Source organism: Embiotoca jacksoni, unplaced genomic scaffold, assembly GCF_022577435.1.
Source record: "Embiotoca jacksoni isolate LCO1_2020_lvr unplaced genomic scaffold, fEmbJac1.0.p SCAF_23, whole genome shotgun sequence".
In the NCBI taxonomy this organism is placed as follows: Eukaryota; Metazoa; Chordata; class Actinopteri; family Embiotocidae; genus Embiotoca; species Embiotoca jacksoni.
The window spans coordinates 10,850,711-10,864,361 of NW_027185374.1; the positions used below are offsets into that span (position 1 = coordinate 10,850,711).

Here is a 13,651-nt window from a genome sequence, read left to right on the forward strand (position 1 = left end):
GTTTGTTTCTTTGTTTTTCTTTCTTTCTTTTGTTCTTTCTTTTTTTCTTTGTTTATTGCTTTTTTTCCTTTCTTTTTTTCGTTTTCTTTGTTTATTCTTTCTTTCTTTCTGTTTTTCTTTCCCTTTCTGCTTCTTCCTCTTTTCATTTCTTTTCATTTCTTGTCTTTTCATTCTCTCCAGCGGATGATTTCCAGTCGAGTCTTTCAGCCCCACTGTCCGGGGGCCTGGACGCGCTGCTCAACGAGGAAGATGATGATGACTTCTTTGACCTTCATATCGTTAAACACTACGAGCCAGAGGTGAGGAGACTCGGTGTGGATTTTCTCTCCCTTTTGTCCTCTTCTTTTCATATCTAACTGGCAGTTTGCCTCTTTCAGATGAGACGGAACGTGATATAATGTCTAAATAACTTGAATCTGCGACGCTGCTTTGTGAATGTGGTCCAGGTGAAGGTGGAGGCGTCCTGGGACTCGACGGTCCACGAGTGTGCGCAGCTGAGTCGCGTGGCGTCTGCAGACCAGAGGGTCTACCTGACGGTGCTCGCTGCGGTGCAGCTCAGCCACCCGGCCCACATGCAGCTGGTGCTCAGAAAACGCATCTGCGTCAACATCGCCGGGAGACAGGTGGGTGTGTCCCCGAGGTGTGATGACTGGAGGACGCGGAGGACACGTGCCCTGGTCAAATACCCACAGAGACTTGGCTGACTCGTGTTTGTTTTTGCAGGGTTTTGCTCAGAGCCTGCTGAAGAGGATGTCTCAGCGCAGCGCCATCCCCGGCTGCGGAGTCACCTTTGAAATCGTTTCTAACATCCCGGGGGTGAGTGCCGGGCCGCAGTGTTGTTGTTTTGAAGAGGATTAAGGGAATTTTAGCACGATGACTAATTAAGCTCTTCTACCAACACATGACAGCAACTCGGTGTTTGTCCAGAAAAGTGGAAAAACCGGAAGAATCGGCCAGAAGAGTTCAGATTCAGACAACTTTACTGAACTTGTACTGCTTAGGACAAGTGAACAATGACGCAGTAAAACATTTTGTTTTCGTTCATCCATATTAACAAGTTTACACAGTATTTTGAAATTATAGCAGCAGCCTCAGGACATCACTGTGAAGTCACTGGACAAGAATATGGTGAGATGGGCGAACGAGTCCTTTTGCCTTCTGGGCTCATCTTTTTGTTTACCAAAGGAAGCTTAAGTCCATTTGCAGAAATATTTTTTCGCAAAATTACAGGTCTGCTGACACTTTAAACCAAGAAGACGCTCTAAAGTTCTTAAACAGTTTGACAGTGAGAGAGTAAACAGACAGGAAATGTGGGGAAGGACAGCGGGGGGAATGACACGCAGTCATACACTGTATATGAAAATGGATGGAATCTCTGCCTCTGAAAGCCAACGTGAACGTGCAATACCACCGAGGGCCACCAGGGGCTGGTTTACACAGAAAACTGTCTCCAATAGAGTCTTGTTCAAAAAGCATTTACTTCTCTCCTTCAATCCAAAAGACACAGCTGCTGCCCCTCACTGTCTGTACCCCCCCCTCCCCCCACAGGACATCCATGGCCCTGAGGACAGGGAGATGCTCGCCAGGCTGGCTGCCAGCGTCGAGGACGACCAGTCAGCAGACAGCGAGGCAGCCATCGAGAAATACCTCCGCAGCGTGCTGGCTGTGGAGAACGTCCTCACGCTGGACAGACTCAGACAGGTCAGGACGGGAACTTTAAATTCCTGATCAATCATTTTGGTGCTCATCAGAGCGCCTGGATGTGCGAGTCTTTAAACTGCGACTCTCTTGGTTGGTAGATGGAGGACAGCGGGCCAAAAATATACGTTTATGATATGTGAAATCCCATTTCATCAAAATGTAATATCGTTTACACAAAATGTACGTTCTAAATCTAAAATACAATATCAGAATAAATAAAACACTAGTCTTTAATCTGTTTACTAGTCATTTTATTATAGAAATGATTGTCAAAAACATAAAGTATCCATCCATTTAAGCATTTTTTAGAAACATGTTCCTCTGTGCGCGTGTGCGTGTAGGAAGTGGCTGTGAGGGAACAGCTGGCCGTCAGAGGGAAAGCTGCCAGACGCTGCCTGAGCTCTCCAAACATCTCCCGGGTAAGAAGGTTTCATTCAGACCTCAACGACCCTCTCCACATATTAAAGAGTTACTTCAGGGCTTTTGTCCCTCGTGGAGGTCGTGACCTCTCACAGGTTGGGATGTTACAGCACTTCTGTTGCCAAGAATGCAAAACCTCCACAGGATGTAGAATATTTATTTCCAGTGTTTGACTGTCCTCTCGGTTCTTCATCGTGTAGTGAAGTCTGCCTCCCTTCAGCATCCTGTTTCACACCCGTCTCATTGCTGTTAACCCGTCCTACCGCTGTTAACCCATCTCACCGCTGTTAACCCATCTCACCGCTGTTAACCCGTCTCACCGCTGTTAACCCGTCTCACTGCTGTCAACCCGTCTCACTAACACCTAACCAGTCAACCCTCTAACCTTTTTAACCAGCTGTCGGCCAGCAGTCTGGATCTCTACTCCTCCACTCATAAACTCAATGCCTTCAAGGTGAGACACATTATGTCTACTAACATGCTCCTCGTCCGCTATTATTTTTCATAGGATTTTTCTGTATATTTTGTTTTAACAAAAGACTGGATCCATGATATAAAAACATGATGTGATCATATTTGAATAACTGAACTGGATTTTGTTGAGTTCTGGCTGGTTTTGAAGCTGCAGTTGATAACACAAGTGTAGTGATATTTATTGAAGTGAACACACGGGGTCACATGAGCTCTTAATCTGTGATGTGTTTCTGAGGAACAACATGTTGGACTAACGGTTCCAAAAGATGTTTATTAGTATTTTTGCAGCTCCTGCTGGTCAGCAGTACGAGGGGCGATCAAAACTGTCGCGGGCCGTTCCCGTTGTTTTACGAACGGAGCGCAGCGCAGTGACTCGCACCGGGCGGAGCTGCACCGGACGCGTCTTCATTCGGTGTTGGACGGTGACATTCCGCCTCTCTTGAAGCGTGAACGTCACTCAGAACACCTTCTGAGCTGAGCTAAAAGAAGCTTATTTATTCTCGAAGGACCAATTATGTTAGAAAAATTACTCGGAGGCTTGATTCAAAATCAAACATATCGGACATTTATTCTTGCAAGAAGGAGCAAATACGTGCACCCTCAAAGAGAGGTGTCCAGCATTGCTCTCAGATCTCCTCCGTAGGGCAGCTTTTATACAGTGTGACAAACAGTTGACAGTCACCCCCCATTCCCTTCGTATCTGCTTTTGTATGATAATACTGAGTTGGTTGTAGGTCACAAGATAAGGACACAGGGGAGTCGTCAATTAGATGCGGAAAGTAAAACAAAAAGGAATCACTTGCAAATAAGACAGAAAACAAAAGAGACTTTTCGGAGCTCCGGGCTCAGATGTTGATCAAGCGATGTAACTTTGAATACCGACTCATGAAAGCGTTCGCTTCCACGTCACTGTGCTCCTCTCCATTTGTGCACAACAGGAACAGTCTCTGAACTTTAACATTTTTTTCACAGATGCTGCTTAAGGTCACGAGTAATTGAAACGCCCGTGTGTGTGTGTGTGTGTGTGTGTGTGTGTGTGTGTGTATGTGTGTGTGTGTGTGTGTGTGTGTGTGTGTGTGTGTGTGTGTGCGCGCGCGCAGGGCTGGGAGAGCCATCAGGACCTTTCCGTGGCGCCTCCTCCATCCAGACGCACTCTGCCCAGCTCGGTGTCCCAGAACCTGAACCCAGAGGCCGGTACGACTCCTTAAACCTTCCTCCTCTAACTGGGTTCTCTTTCTGGCTTCGAAGTCTCGTTCTCCTCTTTTGCTGCCTGTGATGTCATCCGCTCTGTTTTTTGATGCTTTAGCCGGTGGCCAACTATATCTAACGCGTAATCTCAATTTGGCATTTTGTTTTCGCCTTTTCTAAACACGCTTCTCTATTTCCCTTCGCTCTCTCTGCCACCCCCCCCCCCTCCTCCAAATCTTCCCCTGCTCCCCTCTCCCTCCTGCCCTTGCTGTTTCTCCATCTCTGCTCCGGCAACCTCTTCTTCCCTCCTCTCCGCTCCATCAGTGCATTCAGGCTTCGCTGCGTCTTATCTCCCTCCAGTGAAGGCCGTACCCAAGCTGCTGAAGTCGCTGCTTCCTGGAGGGAAGGAAGATAATGGAGAGCAGACAGCTGTCCATCAGCAGGTACACTCGTTCGCTCAGTTCACCGCTCTCTCCGTTCAGCCTCGCGTTCTGCTCGCTGTCTTATCGCGGATTTCAAGTTTTATATGCATCACTGTAAACGAATCTAAATACCCCCCCCCCCCCCCCACACACACACACACACACACACACACACCGCCCTTCAACTCATCAGCGGCTAGTCCTATTTCTCCCGTTGCCATGGAAACAGAGCTTATGAAGATGGAAACACAAATAATGAAGAGATAAAGGATATAAATGCCTCAGTGCTCGGGACGGCTGCTTTTCACAAGTAAACAAACAAGGAAGCACAAAAATGCACATTTGTGCCGCGTTTTAAACGCCGGCTGTGTTTTCACTCTTCGAGAGGTGCGGTGAAGCAAGCACGGACAGAAGTTTGATTTGGTTTACAAATAAGATCTAAAGTTGGAACGTTGGTCTCGCGAGCTGTCGCGGTTTCAGATAAAGAGTCGTAGGACTGCAGGAGAAAGTCGTGTTTGACGGGTTTGGTTTGGTCTCTTAAATCTGATGGAGTCACACAAGGCATTTCAGCATCATTAGAGTTCCTCTCCTGGCATTTGATTAAAGCTCTTAAAAAACAACACATCTGTGCTCATCAAAATGACATTTTTTTTGTTGGTTTTTTTTTTAACAAAAATATCTCCTAAGTGGCTCGGATGTAACTGCGCACCTTTGCCATCATCATTTCTGTGGCTCTATGAATATGCAAATAGTCTCTATCTCCACCCGTCCACTGGTTATGTGCTGTATGAAACCTGGCTTGTCTATCCGAGACCGTCGGACTGCTGCTGCAGTTCCGTTTTGGAAATGCTCGGCCGTGGTGTTGGCTGTGTATTTCGCTCGTGTATTGTAACGCATAAAAAAACAAACAAACAAAAAAACCATCAAATGATCGTGTTGAAAAGGTTAAAAGCTTGATTTTGATCGGAGAGGTCTTGAAGCACAGAGTTGGAGCTTTCACAGTTTGTCCGTTACGACTGAAGCTTGGATGATGATTACAAACAGTCAGAAACTGGTAAAAAAGAGGAACTGGATGACATGAAAGCAGCAAAACTGAATTGCATCATGGGAAATGTAGGATGACACTATAGCGGTGATTAGTTAAAAAAAAAAAAAAAAAAAATCTGTCTCACATCTTCCCTCTGAGCTTTATGGAGGTTTTGGACCAAACAGCTGGAAGACTCCTTTAAGGGCTCATCTCAGTAAATGGTAAATGGTCTGTACTTGTATAGTGCTTTATCACCTTTTGGTCTCAAAGCGCTTTAACATGGTTTTCCATTCACCCACTAATGAGACAGATCACCATGCAAGGTGCTGCCATCAGGAGCACATTCACACCGATGGTACACCATCGGGAGCAACTTAGGGTTCAGTGTCTTTGCTCAAGGACACTTAGGCATGTGGACAGGAGGAGCTGGGGATCGAGCCACCAACCTTCCGGTTAGTGTGCGACCCACTCTACCGTCTGAGCCACAGCCTCCCAGTCCAGCTCTCCAGTGCAGCTGTGAACTTTCTGAAAAATTCTACTGCTCAGTTTTGGCAGTGAATAAATCAGCTACTGGAAAATCAGTCCCTCCAGGATTTACTGTTACTTTTTTGTTGCGGCTTTTCTCAAATATTGTGAAACAACTTGCGGAGATTTACGTCTTTCTTTCCGCTAAAAATTGCTGATATGACGAGAAAAGAATCGCATCTAATCGCGACCTGTGATTATCAGCCCACTGCACTTCCCAAAAATATGAAAATATTTGAGCTTTCGTCCTTTTTTTTTTTTTTTTTTTTTTTATCGTCTTATCTTAAAGAAACGTGAGGCTCCAAACTACAAAATAATTCCTGACAAACAGCGGACACAGGCTACATCTTTTGTAAAAAAAAATAAATAAATAAGGGCATTAAATGCTTTTTAAATTATAATTCAATAGATACTATATGCACAAAAACAAAAGTTCAGTCTCTTACAACTGGTCGGGTGTAAAACCAAATGTTATTTATCTCATGCAGTGTGATTAGACTGACGTAGGGAAGTGCGACGATCGGGAGCGTAGCTTTTATAATAAGACCACATTTCCCATAATCCCTCTCGCTTACAGTTTTGCCATCTTTTTATATTTCCGGTCACCCGGCCAGTGGTTTGTTGTGACGATAAGAGCCAGTTTTAGTCTGAAAGGCTTGATTTCGTGCTGCAACGTCTCCGTATCCAGGAACTCGAGAAGTTCTGGGAAATGCGCAGAACCGAAAGGTCCTGTAAAACGTTTGCAGAGATTGGTTGAATTAGCGTTCGTGGTTATGATTTCCTCAACTATTCCCGTCTGCAGGTCCTCGGCTCCAACACCGGCCTCGCCGGACTGAGCATTTTGGCCGGTTTCAAGCGTCTCTGCGCTGCTTTTATTTATTTATTTTTTAAAGTCGTCGACTTCAAAGTGAAGCTGCGTCCTTTTACTCTGGCGCTGCGTTTGGTAAACGGCGCGAGACGACGGGCTCTCTGCGGTCCAAACGCTGCGGCGGCGGCCTCCCGCGTGATTGACGTGTTCGCGTAACATCAGTGATCACGGCGGAGACTCTACAAACAGAGCCCGCTGAGACAGCAGCCCCGCCGTGTGCGGAGCGGGGTTAATTAGGAGCAGGTGAACCCGGTCGGCCTCACGCCCCCACCCCTCCCCACCACCCCACTCATCCACTGATCTCCAATCATTGTGCCACGGAGACCGGGCGGCCCCGCAGCTCCTTCCTGCCGGGCGTCTGATTTGACTGATTAGCGCTGCGGCGCTGCGGCGGGGAGCTAATCAGGGAAACGACGCGCCGCGGCGGTCGGGTCGGGGCAGGAAACCCCTCCGGCCCCGCCGCGGCGTTGTTTGAGGCCTAATCACAGCTCCTTCCACTCCAGCCGCCGCAGATGTTTACTACAGCCAACACCGTAAAAAACAACAACAACAACAACAACAAAAAAAGCCCAGAGTACTGCAAATATTATCCGGCTGCTGAGGTGTAATTTGATCGCAAAACCAAACCCGGCTGACAAAAGAGCCGACGCGCGCGGAGACGTGACGAGACGCCGCCAGCCGACTCGACGGCGAAACCGTTGAAAGTGCCGAAGAAATCAAACCGAAACGAATTATTAAACCAACTTTTTTTTTTAGCTTCTCGTCAACAAATGAAAATACAAACAAACAAACCAGGAAGGAATCTTGTACTTTTTGTACTTTACGTCGTTTCTCATTCAGCCTTTTGGCCGCCCGGTCCCGAGCGGGGCTCTGCTGATTTGGTCGATCCTCCCTGAGGACGTCCCGGCAACCGCCGGGACTGGTCGCCGTGAGATTCGGTGCCCTTCACGGTCCCAGGGGGGACGAATCCTACCGGTTGCAGTCGTGGTGTCTCATACAACTGCCGAGTGGACTTTCGTCAATCTAAGCATTTCAGTTTTGTTGGATCAAAAGACCAAAATTTGATGCGGCTCGCGAGGCGGTTGTTGGTCCGGGTCAGACGGATCCGCGGCTCGCCGTGTGAAAAACATTTCTGACGGGTAACACTTTCAGACCGACGACGGGGAAGTTGAGGCGGGTCGGCCGTCACCCGTTAAAACATCCGACGCCGAAGTATTCGACTGATTCGGTCCGGCAAAGAAATCGAACCTCAATTTGAGAAACGCGTACAAATTCAGAAACTTTATAACGGGGTTTTTATTTTTTTTTTTGTCGTCCAGAAAATATAACCGATTCAAACGACCGTTGAAACCGGAAAAGGCTAATTTAAGGACGACGGGAGGAAGGTGTAAAGTCTGGGACCAAAACGAACCGGATCAAATGCTCACAGTGAAACGCGAACAGTTCAAATAAGTTTCAGGCGTTCAGCGGTGACAACAGCCGTGTGGTCGTGGCTTTTGAGGCCGGATCATTTACTCCAAACATGAGCCGCTGCACTGTTTTTGTCAGACTTCAGTCGAGTCGTTCGGGAATCTTTTTTTTTTTTTAAATATATATATATATATACATATATAATGTATAATAATTGAGCGGAGATCCTTTACGGATAGGATTTAATGAAAATGGAAAGAAAAAAAAAAGAACAATATGATCAATATTCTGAGACTTGAAAGACTTGCGTACACCGCCGTGACTTGTCATGTGACCCGAAATCGCTCGCAGGGACTTGAGACTTTTGTTTTTATGTCCCGACTACGCTTTCGGATTCCTTCATGTCACCGTGTCACGGCGGTGAGAGAGGAGCACGGCCCGTCCCGGTGCGGCTGACGTGTTTTGCTGACTTGCAGGTTTACTCCCGCGAGCCTCAGACGGGTCGGATAGACGTGTTCGACCTGCTGTCCGACGTCGGACCCGCCGCCCACGTAAGGTGGTCGTCCTGCTCCGGAATCAAAGCGCCTGATTTAAAAAAAAAAAAAATTTGGGGGGTCTGAATCAAGACATCGGAGATGCATGAGAAGTCAAAAACAATCGTCCCGATTGAAACGTTCCTCATTTCATCTTTTAAAGAATCTGAAGTTTTCTCTTATTATGCCCGCCGAGAACTGCAAATCGCGGAATGTGGAATCAGCTTGACGGATCATACGGAGTGTTAACTCGAAGTCTGAATGGGGATAAATGATCACGGGCGCAATTATAATTAAGATGCAATTATCCTGATTGTTCCACCAAGTTAATCTTTGATTATCTGCGAACTATTTTCGCTGCACGGCTCGTGTCAACATCTTAACTTCCGGATTGCTGGAATGAAGGAAATATTTAATCCCGTTTTGATACACACAACATACAAAAGTGATTATAAAATGTCCGCGCGGTCGCAATACGTCGATCCGGATATTTCTTAAGGCCGAACGGCGCGACGTTCTTTCTCCTCGGCGGAATCGGAGGTTCAAATCCGGCTCGGTTCGCGTCTCGCCGGCACGCCGACCTCTCTCTAAAAGAAACCCCTCCCCCCTCCCCTTGCGTGTCTCTAATTAGCAGCTCTCGAGATGTTTTTTTTTTGTTTTTGTTGGTCTGAACTCGTGACGTTGTTGTTTGGAATTCCTTCGCAGGGTCCGCCGCGCATCGTGGTGCAGTTGGCCAGCGTCGACGAGGGCGTGAGCGCACATCAGCTGCCGGTAAGTCCTCCGACCGCTCGCCGCGTTCCCCCGGCGTTCCCCCGGCGTTCCCGTCGGCACCGTCTCGGGGGTGGGGGGGGGGGGGGGGGGGGGGGGGGATGAGTTTAACGGGAGACGAGCCGCCGCGTCCCGTGCGTCGTTGAAAAAGTTTTACCGAAAAGAGTCGCGAACACTTTTCTGAGCCAACGTTGCGAGGAGCGAACCCGTCGAGTTCAAGGATTCCTCGCGCGAGCTTTTTGCGACGCGGCGATCGGCCGCGACGTTACGACCCCGCTGACGGGTGAAGAGTCAAACACCACCGCCATAAATCCTCTTTCACTTACAGTCGTGTTCATCTTTTGCTTTTTAAGTTCCAATCATCGTTTTTATCGCTGGTGTTTATTCTTTTTTTTTTTTTCAAAAATCATTTTTAACATTTTTTTTTTAACATAATCCTTTATTATGTATTCATTTATTTTTTGTTTCGTTTATTTTTGCTTTTATGTTTTCGCGTTCTGTTGTCGAGCACTTTGGACTGCATGCTTTATAAATGAAGCTGAGTAATGTGTGAATTAAAAATAATAAAAAAAAAAAAAAAGTTAGTTTATTGATAAGAAAAACGATGTCCTGGCGCACCGTCCCACTTTTTTTAGATGCCAAATGCTCGACCGGACCGTTGGACACGGACTCTGAGCAGGAGAATATCGGCACGTCTCTCCTGTCCCTCGTTTACCCGTCTTGTCTCCGCTCGTCCAACAAAGACGTGAAAATAGTTATGTGCGGCGTCGCGCTGCGTTTCCGGAGACCGTAGGTGTCCAAAGAAGTCAGTCGTACTAATGAACCCACAAATAATTACCACCAAACTCTGCCGGTCCTCTCGGCTCCGCTTGTTTTGTTTTTTTAGCGTCTTTTAATGATTTTGTTTCACAGCGGGGTTCCTCCACGAGTTATCTCGGTGTCGTTGGCTAAAGTCACTGTCTTTTTTTTTTAATTAGTTTTCTGGAGGTCCATCTGAAAACAATCCCGTCATTAATTAGAAAATAAGCTCTTTTTTTTTTTTTGGGGGGGGGGGGGGGGGGGGTTGCCAATTTCCAATCAGATGGAATCAGATCCAGCACTCGCTCCTCCGCAGCTCGTCGGTCACTACCAGCTCCGAACCAGCAAAGACGGCGGTCGCCAAAATCCAAAATCCGGACTCGATCATAAACTGATCGAGTGGCCGGTTGCCACTTTTGTTTTCGATGCACATTTTCTGACCAGAAGTTCAAAAGCGATCGCGGTTTAATTCTGCCGGAATGGAAAAGAGAAACGCGATGAATTCATTGAGACCGAACTCGTAACTTCGTCGACGTTTCAAACGCAAAATCCTGCCTCGTTGCTACGTTTCGGGCCACTAACACCGCTGTTGCCATGGTTCCCCCTCCCCACCCCAGGTTCCCATTGAGGAAATCATTCCTGCCGACATCCGAACGGAGACCCCCAGATCCGTGCCCCTCCCGCCTCCGATCATCCCGGAGACAGAAGACTCCACCCCCAGCCCGGTGAGCGAAGCCTCCAGCGGCTACATGTCGACCAGCATGTCCACGGCGACCCTGTCGGAGGTCTACACGCTGAGCTGGGACCTGCCTCCGTCCGGCAGCGGCGCAGCGGACGGCTTCGAGGCGGTGCCCGACGAAGAGGAAACCGAAGCGACGCGGGAGTTCCCGCCTCGCTCCGTCGCCGGCCTCGAATCTTTTCTCGCCGGCCAGCCGGAACCTCCGGAGTCGTCGCCGCGTTCGAGCGGGAAGGCAGTCGAAGAGACGATCCGAACGACCGCCGTCCGATACGCCGCCGGATCCAAACCCGGGTCGACGAGAGCCAAGTCGCCCTCCGCCCGTCCGGGAGGTGGAAGGACCGGATCCGGCTGCGGAAACACAATTACCAGACAAACAAGAACACGACTCGACGACCGACCGCGCCGGCTCGGAACGATCGGACGGTTCGGAGACTCGCCGAGATTCAGTGGAGGCTCGAGAAGATGAAACGAAACGGACCGAATTACCACGAACGCAGCTCGGTTCACGAGAAAGCCTTTCAGCGGAGGATCTCCGGCCGGCTGCCACGAAGGAGACCGAGTGCGACCCGTCCCTCCGCCGGGACACGCAACCATCCGTCCGGGAAGGCGAAAGTCGGGCGGAATCGATCGTCCCGCAGCTTCAGCGGCCCGAGCGAGACCAGACGACGCCCGACGGTACTCGAGATCCGACTCCAAACCTGACACCGGCTTCGTCCGAGGTCGCGGCTCCCGACTCGGGACCGCCCGGACACTCCGGTCTTCCGTCTCCGTCGACGAAACAATCGACTTCCGAAGCCTCGGACCCGAACGGCGACCCCATCCCGCCGTCACCCTCGGCCGCCGGCGAGCCCCAACAAGCGGAACCTTCCGACGCTTCTGCCAAAGCCGCCGGTCCCGCTCGTCCCCCGCTCGACGCTAAGCCTTCCAAATCTGTCTCCTCGGCGGTCAACCCCTTCAAGATCCAGAAAGTGAAGTCCTCGGACCTCAAGTCCTTTCAGTGTATCGTGGGCGAGGAGGAGGGTACGCTCTCTCGGTCGGATCGGGCCAGCAGCCTCGGGACCGGACTCGACCTCTCGGTGCCGACGGAAAGCCTGGAAATCATCTCCGACTCCGAGGAGGGAGACGCGGCGGCTTCTGCCGTTGTTCCTGATTGGTTGAAAGTCGGGGAGTTCGTGACGGTGGGGGGCGAACAAGAGCGGCACGGTGCGATACGTCGGACCCACCGATTTTTCAGAGGGCACCTGGGTCGGAGTAGAACTGGAGGTGCCAGCCGGTGAGTAGCGTGGACCCGACGTACCTTCTGCTCATCTTTTACGCTTAAGCCGCTCTGACCTCGCGCTACGGAAAGATTGAACGTTGTCGTTGTCGCCGGTTAAAATGTCCAACAGAACCCTCTTCTCTTGGTCTTTCTTCAGGGAAGAACGACGGCTCGGTGAGCGGCAAGCATTACTTCCACTGTAACCCTGGTTACGGGGTGTTGGTGAAACCCGGCAGAGTAACCCGCGGCGGTGTCAAACGCCGCCGCCAGCCGCCGCAGCAGCAGCAGCAAAAGCGCCGCAGTGCCAACCTGTCTGGGTCCAGCCCGAACCTGGCAGCCCTGACCGCTCTGGCCAAAGGGGAGGGAGGCGGAGCTTCGACCGGCCGCAGCCGAGGGGAGAACCGCAAGTCCTGGAACCCCTAATGGTTCCGCTGATGGAGGGCGAGCGTTCGGAGGCGACGCGGAGGTTTCGTCTTTGGCAGGTTTCCGCCCCTTCGCTGCAGCTTTTGGATCGGTCACTCCGGCGGAACCGACCTCCGTGCTCATCTGGTACCAATCTCGTTCAAGGACGCCGTTCCTGCCGAGTACCTGAAAACTACCCGAGAAAATTGAACGTTTCAACAGCAAATGTGAATGTTTTTACGTACCTACATACAAGTAATCACATTTTTTTTTTTTTTTAAATGTATTTATTCCAGTGACGTTAAATTACAATCACAGCACTGGCTCAAAATAATCTCTCAACGCGTTGAGCTGCCTTCAAGGCAAAAGTAGATTTGCGTAGTAGCTCCAAGTTCAGCGGATGACGCTGTAAAAACTCCAAAGGTTCTAAAGTACAACGCCTCGGTGTTCTCGCTCCTCCCGAACGATTCGACGCGTTCGGACGGCCGGTCTCATAAACTCGTTTGTTTGTAACGTTCGATCGGACGCCGTGATTTGATTTGTCGTGCCTTGAACTACTACTCGGGACTCCCGCTCAGCCGACGTGCCTTGGCGACGCGCCCGCCACGCCCTGCGTCTCCGCCGGGTTTAAAGCCCGACACTGCCGACCGTTCACGAGCTTCTTCCGGCTCTCGAATGTGGATTTCTACTGTTTGACTCACTTGCACTCTTTTTAGGAAGAAGATTCTACTGAAATTTGATGCCTTTTTTTTTTTTTTTTTAAATCAGCTTTCATTCATTTTACGCGTTTGTTTTCAACCGATGAGTTATTGGAATGATTCTGTCCCGCGTAGGAGCCGGTTGATTTGGATGTACGGATACTCGAGGGATTTTGTTTGGTGATGCATGTCGTATTGATTGTCTGGTTAATAAGGTGTTTTGTACGTATGCATTTAAGCGGATCCTTCTGGCTGCTTGAATGCTTATTTATTTAAAAACAGGATATCGTTGGTAATAAAAAAAAAATTAAAAAAAGAAGCAAAAATCAACAATTTTCTTTTTTTTTTTATTGATGTCAAATAAATTTCATTGTGCTCTTGTCAACCACCGAGTCACGAGAATCTGTGTGCAGATTTGAC

The 13,651-nt window shown here is 49.2% G+C and overlaps 1 protein-coding gene across 1 annotated transcript in view; it reads left to right on the forward strand.

Annotated features, from left to right (window-relative positions):
* LOC138203678 (kinesin-like protein KIF13B) overlaps window positions 1-13,616 on the forward strand; it is a 40,371-nt gene extending 26,755 nt beyond the window's left edge. Inside the window, 13 exon segments of the mRNA XM_069158698.1 lie at window positions 181-299; window positions 447-623; window positions 724-816; window positions 1,549-1,701; window positions 2,043-2,120; window positions 2,519-2,575; window positions 3,696-3,789; window positions 4,108-4,226; window positions 9,274-9,339; window positions 10,752-11,135; window positions 11,203-12,054; window positions 12,056-12,146; window positions 12,289-13,616. Of these exon segments, the coding sequence (XP_069014799.1) occupies window positions 181-299; window positions 447-623; window positions 724-816; window positions 1,549-1,701; window positions 2,043-2,120; window positions 2,519-2,575; window positions 3,696-3,789; window positions 4,108-4,226; window positions 9,274-9,339; window positions 10,752-11,135; window positions 11,203-12,054; window positions 12,056-12,146; window positions 12,289-12,554 (2,549 nt within the window). The 3' untranslated portion in view covers window positions 12,555-13,616.
* Window positions 13,617-13,651: the final 35 nt, after the last annotated feature.